The 11,352-nt window shown below is 43.4% G+C and overlaps 1 protein-coding gene across 1 annotated transcript in view; it reads left to right on the top strand.

The window, feature by feature from the left end:
• The first annotated feature begins 4,652 nt into the window (after positions 1-4,652).
• PPP2R2B (protein phosphatase 2 regulatory subunit Bbeta) overlaps positions 4,653-11,352 on the top strand; it is a 275,813-nt gene continuing 269,113 nt past the window's right edge. Inside the window, exon 1 of the mRNA XM_077137974.1 lies at positions 4,653-4,857. Coding sequence (XP_076994089.1) covers positions 4,788-4,857 — 70 coding nt within the window. The 5' untranslated portion in view covers positions 4,653-4,787. The remainder of the gene's footprint in view (positions 4,858-11,352) is intronic.

The following is an 11,352-nucleotide window of genomic DNA, read 5'->3' as shown; positions in this document are numbered from 1 at the left end:
ATGTGAAAATCAAGAAACAATAACCCTAACTTCTTCCGTTTGCACAGGACTTCTTGGCTTAAAAAGAGCTTTTTGCAAGATGGTAAATTTTCTCATATCCAATTTCTAGTTGCTCATTAAGATAGATTGGTAGGTGGTAAAATTCACATTCCTAGGTCACTTTTGTTCACATGAATGATTGACTTCTGGTGTATCTCTCCAGTTCTCTGATGATGGAAAGAGGGGGCACTGTCAGGAGAGGGAACTGACATTTTAATGATGCCTGGCTATGGGCCAAACTTGGATAGGCACTTTCTTTACATTGACTCTGAAGCCACCCAACAACACTGTGAAGTGGGTCCTATTATTTTGTGCTATTTTGCAAGTACAGAGGCTGAAAGATGTTAAATTACTTGGCAAAGGTCACGAAATTCACCAGTGTCTGAGTTGGGACATAAACCAGGGCTACCTGGCACCTAGACCTATTCTAAGAATCTCCAGACTGGCTGAGGTCAAAAGTTTTAATAAAGCATTTAACTGTGGATAATTTAATGTGCTAATTGGACAGGATGACTTCAAAGGTTTGGGTGTAGGAAGCCCTTGTTTATATGTGAGTGGTGGGGATGGGGAGCATGACAAGGATGGTTAAAAAGAAAATGTGTCACAAGTTGTCATTTTGAATTGGGCAATTCAAGAAAACTGTGTGTTTGTAATTGCCCTTTTCTGTGTAAAGCACAGGCCTGAATTAGGCCCACCTATTATGTGCTTGCAGAGGGCCCTGTGCTTTTCCTTTTATAGCCTATGGTCCTTTTTACATTACTTAGACTGTAAATTAGACCCTAAGTTCCACAATGGCTAAAAATGACTGCCTATCTCATGCATTGATACTCCTGAATCTCCAACCTATCCCAGACTCTTTCATAGTAGGTACTTAAATATTTGTTGAATATTGATGGTGATGATGACAATGAAAGTAGATACTCAAAAAGTAATATTTTCTCCAACCATTATCTCATTTAATCCTCACAGTAACTCTATGAAGAAGATGCTATCAATTCCTAATACAGATAAGGAAACTATTGCTTAGAGAGATCTTGGAACTTGCTCCATGACAGAATACTAAGTGGCAGAAAACCACTTTTGCCTGATATCAGGGCCCAGACACTTAATATTATGCTGTAGTCTGTTGATATATAATGCATTGGTTGCATTTCTAAGGAAGTTCATGTTATTAAAATAAGATTATAGAATTTAAGTTTCCTGTAGGGACTCTTTTGTCATTTATTTTTTTCTGTATCCCCAGCATCTAGAACAATTCTTGGCTTATAGTAAGTGCTTAATGAACATTCTTGGTGCATATGCATGCATAGATGAATAGAAATAATTATTTCCATAGAAAAAGGGGCTATGAGCTGAAAAATTTTAGTCATATAGTAGTTTGTTGTATGTGGGGTGGCACAGATTTTAATAAGGGTAGGGATCTAAAACCTTAATATCACTGAATAAATTGAGCAACTTATTTATTAGTTCAAGAAATATTTATCCATTCAAGAAATATTTCTTGAGCACCAAGTGCCAGATACTGTTGGAGATACCATGGGAACAGTTGATAACAATAACTAAATATTACAGAGTGCAATGTACCATGGGGAAGACAAAAAAAAAAAGATATGGTGACAGAAAATACCAGCGACTATGGAATAGTCAGGAAATGCCCCATTTGAGTAGGGACAGTTCAGCTGAGATGAAACCCTGAAGGAGCATTGGGGGCAGCATGTGCCAAGTCAAGAACTTTTGGAAAGAACTTGACATGCTGAAGGAATAGAAAGAAGGTCACTGAGTCTGAAAACAATAGGACTATCAGTCCTCTCACCACGACAGCTTTGCGCAGGGCTTCTTCCACCCTCTTACCTCCTTTATCACATGCCATTCTTGGTTTCGGGTGGATTTTGTCATTGCTCATAGTAGCTAAGGGTGATGTGCAAAATAGGTGCCTCAAAAATCTACTTAATTGATGGAGATCGCTCTAATTTCCTTCTCAGAACTTTGTGTCTTTGAGGAGAAATGCCTGTACTGTCGAATAAATGCAGAAGGAATTTTGTTAGAAACAAAGGGAAAATTTTGTAAACCCAGAGGACCAATCTATGGAGTGGCCACTTCCCTCACTGGTTAAAGGGGAAAATTCCCAAGCAGAACCAAGCCAATGATTCTGGGCCGGCCTGATTCACCACTCAGCTCTATTCCCATTTAGACCAGAAAGAGAAGGGAGAAAAATTTCCCATATACTAACGTTACCAAGGCCTCCTACAGAAACTTCAGGACATTTCAACTGAAGACAAGTTGTCCTCTCACCACTTTGATACACTAAGTGGTGAGCTGAACTTCTCCTTCCTTGGTTACCTCCTCCTTCTCCCCCACCATTATATCTAAATCCAAGAGAAGCTGGACAGTGTACCTGCAAAATAACTGAATACCAGAGCCTTGGAGATGGATGCAGCTCATCATGTGGAAGAATTAGTCACAGCAACTGATGATGAAGCACCTGAACTGGATTAAATCATCTTGCACCATTCTTCATCTGTTACTGAAATTCCATATGTGAAATTTGGACAAATAGTAAAACAAGCATGTAAGACAACCATCAGATGAAATTGGAATGCAATCTATTGGAAGCTGAACTCCACCCTACCCCCCCCCCGCCCCGAAAATATATCAGAACACACTTCTACCGTCTTGCCTTTTCTTCATGCACTTTTTGGAGATGGGAGAAATGCCATTTTCCACCTACAAGAAGCATTTCTTCCTCATGGAAATCTAACGACAATTCCCAACCTCAGTTAAGGACTTGTTTTCCCATTTTTTTGAACTTCAAATACTTTCTAAATCGTGTTAGCCGAAGCATTGTATGTATATAATTAACTCACAGGTCCCTCTGGGCTCATCCAGCTGAACTTGTGGAGCTTAACTGAGCAAGACATTTGCTGATGTCTTTCCCTGCAATGATACCCACTGAAATGGATAACTTCTACAAGAAGAAACCAGGGAAATGTCTTTTCCAAATTGATTTTCTAGCTACTTTGGTTGTTTCATAAATGATTTTGGTTGTTTCACAAAAATAACGATCTCAATTTTTTTTTTCCCAATGTGGAATTGTTTTGCAATTTGGGGAAACATGGGTTGAGGGGGCAATTCTGCATTTTCCTTATTGTTGAAATGGGAAGACAGGTCTCTTTTATATTGATTGGATTCTTGAAATTCCCTCAGGGTAGCAGTATCTCTCTGTGGGCACAGCGCTATCCTATGCTTCAATGCACCTTCCATGTCAAGAGCAAATTGGAAGTTCTTGGAGTGTTGATCTCACTCGGACAGCAGCAGTTTACCCAAAAGAAAGGGCAATGGGTAGGGGGAGTGAACTTTTCCAGACTCCCTATGTTGGCTAGATTCATAACTCAGTCCTGTGTTGCCCTCTGCCTGTGTAGAGACAGAGAAGATAGACGTTTTCCTGAACATCAATCACCTACAGTTTGAAGATGTTACACTCTGTTGGAATGCAGGAGTCAGAAGTGAACTCAGTTGCAAAGTTAGGGCCCCTGGTTCCCCTTCTATTCCTAGCACAGAGAGCTTAGGCTGGGCTATTAGCAGCTCTTCTCCCACTCTCTCGCCTCTTTCTGAGCCTTCCAGCACCCCAAGGCCTCGCCCTTTAACTTCTCCAAGAAACCGCTTGTATCACGCAAGGGTGGGCAAAAGGGATCTGTATATAAACATCCTGTGTACCCAAGGGAACCTATTTTCCCATGATGTCCTAAAGAGCAGGTATCCAGAGAAAGGTTTCAAGTTAGGGGCTCGGGTGCAAGCGCAGAAAGAGTGCCCCTTGGTTGCATTATCAGGGAGGGGACAGTTTGGAAGAGCGCGCCTATACTTTCTAAGTGAATCTGCATGCTAGCTGCTAGCTGCTTGCTGCTTAGGCGCGGGTTCGCCGCTGCGTGCTCTCCACTGCAGCAGAGAGCCGCCGCAGCCTCAGCCCCGGCCACCACTGCTGCTGGGGAAGAGACCTAGGGCTGCTGACGCGGTTGGGAGGAGCCTCGCCTTTAATGCACCAGCCGCCTCCAGCTTCCTTCTGCAGCAGCAGCAGCGGCAGCAGCAGCTGCGAGTGCGCGCGTGTGGGTGTGAGGGTGAGTGCGCTGGCGCCGGCCGCAGCGCCCTGCCCAGCTCCCCGCCGGCTTCCTTAGCCCCCGCCCGCCGGAGCCGCCCTCTCGTGGGACCAGCACCCTCATCCGGGCCAGGCAAGCCTGAATCCTGCCCCTGCCATCTCGCCACTGCAGCTTGGGTCCAGAAAGGCACCATTTTGTCGCGGCTGCTCGCTCTCCCGGGGGCTGGGGGGAAGAAGGGATCTTTTTTGCATTTTGGAGCGCCTGCCAACGGGAGGAACCTGTTGGGCATCTCCCCAGCCCCGCTTCTGAGCGCCTCCAGCACCGGCTGACGGGACCAGACCCCTCGGGGCACCGCGCATCTTGGCACCCAGAGGCAGCGGAGGCAGGCGTAGCATCCTCGCTGGGAATTGGAGCTGGAGTGAGCGCACCGCGGGAGGAGCCGCGGCAGCCTCGGAAAACCCGAGTGGAGGAGGTGACAGCTCCATTGCTGGATTTTTTCTCTCTCTCTCTCCGCCTCTCCAGCTCCTCTTCAGGCTCGGACCATGGTGCAGTCCCACTGGCTCCCCTGCCCCCCTCTCCTGTGAGACTGGCTGCGGGGAGGGATCATGGATACTTGTCTGCCGGCTTCTGGTTCCCACGCAAGTAAGCCTGCTGTCAATGGAGGAGGACATTGATACCCGCAAAATCAACAACAGTTTCCTGCGCGACCACAGCTATGCGACCGAAGGTAACGCCAGCCCCGCCGCATTCCGCCGCTGGGGCTGGGCGCAAGTTGCGGATCGCTGTGCTTCGCGGGCAGCTGGGCGCGTAGTGGCGGAGACTCCTCTGGGCCGCGGGGCTGGGGCGGGGGCTTGGCTGCAAAGGGCAGCCACCCGTGTGCGGACGTCCATCCCGGCTCCGCGAGGCGAGAGCCCGGCATTCAGCAGCAGGTGGACGCGCAGCCCCCGGGAGTTAAAAAGGCCCTCGGGGATTCGGCTTTTCAGGGTGGGGCCCCCAGCAGGGAAAATGACCCAGAGAAAACAGATGACCCCTCCTCCAAGATGCTCGCAGGGGTCTTGGAGGGTGAGGGGGCAGAGATAAGAAGGGAGGGGCCCAGAAGGGTAGCGCGTCTGCCCCTCCCTGAGCCTAACCTCTGTGGTTGGCTTCAGAGAGGGCATGGTTTCATTTCTTGTCCATTCATCTCTCTGGACCTGTTACCTGCTCAGACAATCCAACCCCCAAAAGGCCCTTTTCAGAGAGGCAAGACCCTCTCCCTTTGAAAGTGCATTAGCAAGAAATAAAAAGGTGGCTGGGGAAATAGTGTTCTGGCGGCCAGCGAATGAATCTGACACGTGGGGTGAGCAATGTGATCAGTGGGGCCTTTAAAAATCACCATTATGAATTCTGCAGCAGTAGTTTCTGCTGAATCAACAGCCAGCAAAAAGCGAGAGGATTCAGCAAGCTGAGCTTTGCCAAGAGGTGAAATTGTTTTTTCACTCTCTCCCGGCTTGTTCTGACATTAGCCTGCGTGCCGTGCAGGCAGGCCGAGAAAGTCAGCAGGTGGAATCTTTCTACCTTTTGTGTGGGAATAGAGATTGGAGGAATTTTTTTTTTCAAATGCCAGGACTTTTGCATTTTTGCCTTTATTTGCTACCTGTAAGCAAACATCCCTAGCCACTCATGTAAAGCACTGCATTGGGCCTAACATATGAATATATATGTGAGAAAATGTCTATGGAAGCACCTTAGGAAACTGTAACAAGGTTTATTAATTTAAATTATTGTTACTATTCTGGGATGCTAATACATCTACAATGTTTAATCCAATCAAGAGACTATTAGAGAAATGTGATGTTAGTGAAAGAGTTCAAGCTCTGAAAGAAAGAGAAAGGCACAATTTTTGGGTAAAGATAACATCTTCTATAAACATCCTCGAAGTTTAAAATAGAGTGCCCAACATTCATCATGATTATCAAAGAACATCAGGCTTAATATGCCCCTAAGTGCGAGACAGAGTAAGCAGAGCTGTATGAGCTCCAGCTTTGAGCAGCTTAGAGGTTTTTTTAAAATGTCCAGCCTATCCCTCCTCCATACCGAGCACTATATTTGCGGATTGTTTTTATTTGTATGATGACAATATGGTTGTAAGATATTTTGCCACAATCTCGGCACTTTGTCACTGACTCAGTTACCAGGAAGGCTATGACAAACAGAGTTTGAGCATGTTTTCCAAGAGAGAAGTTGTCCTTGGGTCTAATGGCTTTTTGAGGAATATTTCTTTCCATTTGTGACTACAAAAAAATAAAATAAAAGGGCCAACTTCATGCATTGTATGAGGTAAATTGCTTTATGCTTCAAAAGTTCTGGCAGAGAGAACTCGCCGACCAGAGAAGATGGCTAAATCTGGGCCATGTGTTTAGGAGATGCTCATTATTTATTTGTAGATGAGTTAGCATGACGTTCCTTATTGCTTTCAGGGCCCTGGATTCTACCTAATTTTTTCTGCCTAGTTTATGTCATTTTTTAAAACTTTGATTCTGAATAGATATCTGGATTCATACAGTCAAAAATGAGGCAGGAGTTTAGAGCAAAGTACTCTGCTTTCTGATATCTTTCTGATATGTGAAAATCTAAATTTCTTACCTATACACACCCCACATATAAGCTTAAACAAACAATTATTTCACAATCTTTCAGTTGTTTTTTTTTATCTGATATTAGTAAAGGTATGAGAATGAAAAGATTGAACTTTGATGATAGACATAGCATAAGATGGTAGAACAGGAAGTTCTCTGTGGTCTTAAGCTCTTCACTATTAGAAACCTTTGTGAAATTGTGCTGGCTGGAGGGGAAAGAGTCTCTCTCCTAATGAATGAATACCTTAGGAAGTGCTAGTACAATTTGAATGAACAGCATAAGATCGAAATATTCTTTGTGAAATTCTCTTCATTAGGATCTTGCCCCCAAAATTCTCTTCCCCATTACTAACTTAAACCCATTTACTGGAGAATTAGCTTCTAAATCCTTCTAATAGACCTTGCTTTTCTTTTTGTTTCCTTTCATATTTGTGCATTTTCCTCCTACCAGTTCAGATATGTCAGGGTATTTTTTTTCCCCCTAAAATTTCCTTTGCATTTATCTCTAATATTCCTTTCCTTTGCTCAGATCACTCCACACTGCAGTATTCTATTTAAAGCAGAAAGGTTTTACTGTGTAGTTAGTGTGAAGGACTTGGAGCTCAATTTGCATTGTAACTGGTAGCTGCGGGCAGATTCATCCAGCTAAGAGCAATGCAAATGCTTAAGGACATTATGTCTCTCTCAGAAAGAGAATGCATTTGTTAGGGACATTCCCGGTGACTCCTTTTATTATGGATAATGAAATTACCACTCTCCCCTTCTATTCCTGTGTTTCCTCCCTGTTTAAAATTTCCTTCTTTAAACGTCTCCTATCTTCCTTGCAGGATGCTGAGCTTTTTGTATGTAGCATTTCAATGTATCCACACCCTGGTAGGTGGATGTCGTTCTTTTGTTATTTCCATTTTCAAATGAGGAAACTGAGGCAACTGAAGCTTGGAGATGTTACTAACTTGCCCAAGTCACACACATAATGGAAATGCTTTTCTTCCAACTCAGGACTGTCTCTGAAGCCCACTCTGTTCCACTGCCTCATTTTCCTTTAACCATCAGCTCCTGTTACAGGGAAAATCGCAATGGTTTTACCTTTGTGTATAAGCTGTGTGTCCGTTTGGGGTAAAGTTCTTTTCAGAAATAAGTTGAAAGTGTATATATGGGTTATAGATGAGGAATAACATTGGGTGGGATTGGAATGACCCCCCACCCCCAGAAGTCAACACAATGGGTATTCTAAGATGGTGGCAGCAATGGAGATGGAAGAATTGGATGGGTTTGGAATATGCTAGAGGAAGAACAGATCATTCTTACCTGGTGTGATAAAGTTGCTGTGGATGAAGAAGGTGTGATGTCAAGGACAACCCTCAGGATTTTGCTACAAGAATGAATACATAGTGGGGTTCATCACTGAAATAGGAAGCCGACTTTGGAAATTGATTAATTGAGGGGCTGTGAGACATCCTGACTCACAGTGAGTCTCTCAAGTAAGTAATTGGATATCTGGGTCTGAAGCGCAGAAGAAGACCTGGACAAAATATATATATTTGGAATTAGAGGTCACCAGCATATTAATGGGATTTAAAACCATGTGAATGATGAGGTGGCGTGGGAGAGAGCATTCCAGAGAGCTGAGTTTGAGCCAATGAGTGAGAAATGTCAAGGAAACAGATCATGGCTTGATATAAAGAAATTGTAACATAAAGTGTCTCACGTGGAATAGACTGCCTTAGTATGAAGTAATTAACCACACATTAAAATTATTGGAAAATGCTATATGGCCATTTCTCAACTTTGTGCTGGAATGAGAGTCCAGGTTTGGGTGAGAATTGATTTTACAGTATCTCTAGGCTTGAGATCCGAGCCATCTGTGAAATGTAGCTTCTGAGGAACACAAGAAAGTGTGTTCAAGTGTGAACAAGTGTGGGGTCTCTCTTTCTATCTGACACACACTCAAGAAAGAGAAAAGTTGTGATGAATAAAGCTGGAGAGGTACATGAAAATGGCCTTCAATGTGAAAAGACACTGGAAAAATAAAATAAAAGGAGATGGTGTCATATGATGGAGAGCTGCCCTATAGCTCCTTAAGTTGCTTCCATTTGCATTTGTATGCAAATGTAAGATCAGAGTGGTATTTCCAATGCATATGGATGAAACATTTGAGCTTTCTGCCTTTCTCAGAAAAATCTGAGATGGAAGGTGGGAAGAAGCTGCCTTATACTATTGTAAATGACCTTTCTGGGGATGGCAAATGTTCTGCTACTAAACATAATAACCAGAGTGCATTGAAAATCACTAGCAAGTATTCATTATTAGCATCCAGGTCCCCAGGGGCAATCTCAAGCTCTTTATGAGGGCCGGTCAGAAACGTACCAATGAACCTGGGGTGAATAATATTAGTCCAGTCCTGTCAAAATATTGGTAATGCTTAGTGAAAAGAGCACAGCTATAGACTGACATTCCTAGACTCTGGTATTTGCATTTAAGAAAAAGCTAAGGGTCCAATTTAGACACTTAGCTGCAGGGAAGAGAACTAGCATTTATTGAGGACGGTCTGTGTTCCAGACATTATCCTAAGTGTATCTCATATTAGCCTCACATTTCAGAATAAGAAATTCAGAGTTCAGAGAAGCAAAGCAACTTGTGTAAGTTCACATACGTATAAGTAATGGCACCAGGGTTGAAGCCCAGGACTATATGGACTGTGGCCTGTGTTCATTGCCCACCTGTACTCCATCTTGTCAGGATTTTTTCTGGAAGAAATGCAGGTTGCATTCTGTCTTCCACATATATTCCCATATTGCCTGTTCACCCATTCTCTTTCCCCAGTACTGCAGTGCATATCTCTGGGCCTTCCGCATCATCCCACAGGAAGGGAGCTGAATTCCCCCCACCCAATGAATGCTGGAGCCCTTAGCTGACTTATTCCCTAAATTTATTCTCCTCTATAATAAGGAAGAAGAGAAATATTTATGGAATTGTGCAATCAAGGTGTGAGAACTCACTAGTTTTCTAGAGCCTTCTCAATGTCCCTCACCCCTAGCTTAGCTGTATTAACAAAGCTATTCACCAGACTGAAATGAAATGCTTCTACAGGGCACCTAGACATACATTTTCTCAGGCTCCTTGCAAATCATATAGTTGCCTGGGCCAGTGCAAAAGGAGTGAAGCCGAGGCAGCTGAGTGATGGCAGTAGGTCCTTTTGCACATAAATGTGAGGGTATCCAAGGCTTCACTTTGGCCAGAGGGTCTCGCCAACCGTGCCCCCCTCACCCCTCATTAATGAATTTGATTTCACCAAATTGTCTTCTTTGCCACCAAATTTCCAGCTTTTACCCTTCCAGAAGAACTCTAGAATCAGACTTGAAAGTCAGCTCTGGCATAACAGACCAGCTATCCCATTGGAAGTTCAAATTCTTTCTACAAGGCTGCTAAGAACTTTGTTTTAAATTGTTAAGGATCTTTTGAGTTCTTATGTTCCAGATTCTTTATGGAAGGAACTGGGAGTGATGGTAATTGGATTTGCATGTGTAGAATCCATGAAAAACTAGTTCATTTTGATTAGTTTCTTTGGAGGAAGGACCACTGTGAGAAATAGGGAGGGGTAAATATCGGCAGGGAGAAGTCGACTCTCAGTTCTGTGCTTTGGCACAAACAGACCTGACTGCTTACAGCAAATAAAAGGAGATGAAGGCAGCTATGTGAATAAGGAGAAAAAAGATATGTGGAGTCTCGGGATATGGAGCGGCCCATATGGGCAGGTATTAATCTGAGAAAGATGGAATCTGCTAGATGGAGTGTGAAATGATTTACCTAGGAGAAGAAGTATTCCAAGCTCTACTGGGTTTAATGCTGGGATACCATACAGGCTCCTCCATCATGTCTTGTTGAATCCCTGTTAAGTAGTATCAACCTGAAGAAGTCACGGAATGGCTAGCTACCCCTTCACCTCATGTAAAGGCTCAGCTCTGACTGGTAACAGATGTACAAGGGTATGGATACGCTGTAAATGGCTCTAATAGGGAATATTGCAGCAAGATGTTGAGAGGTCCCAGCTGGTCAAAAAGACAGAACTTGCATCCCTAAATATAAAATATCACCAGTCCAATATCCTTGGTTCAATTGGGCCAAGGAAACCCAAGTTAGGAATTCTTTTGGTTCACATCAGCTATATTGTTGAGTGTCATTCACATTTCTTTAAGCCTTTATATCTTTATTAAACAACAACAACAACAAAATAAATGCATTAATGATTCCTTACTTGAACGGAGTTCCATGTACATGGAAGCAGATAGAGCAACATGACTTTCCCTTCTTCCTCATATCTACCCCACTTTCCTTCCCTGGGGGTTAACAATTAATTGGTTGTGCTTCCTTATAGCCACCTTCTGTGCATTTTTATTCATTTAAATATGCATGTTCAAGTAGATCAATGGGGGAGAGAGCTGTTTGCTTGCATAAAGAGAATCATAATGTTTGTTTTATTTCTATTTTGCTCCCCCCTTCCACTCAGTGATACTTTCCATGTCAGGACACTTAGGTTGACTTGTTCTTCTTAATGGCCGCATAGTACCTCTATAACATGATGCAACTGTTATTTATATAGTAGTTCC

Source organism: Tamandua tetradactyla, chromosome 20, assembly GCF_023851605.1.
Source record: "Tamandua tetradactyla isolate mTamTet1 chromosome 20, mTamTet1.pri, whole genome shotgun sequence".
Classification (NCBI taxonomy): domain Eukaryota; kingdom Metazoa; phylum Chordata; class Mammalia; order Pilosa; family Myrmecophagidae; genus Tamandua; species Tamandua tetradactyla.
This window is presented reverse-complemented; position numbering and strand designations above follow the sequence as displayed.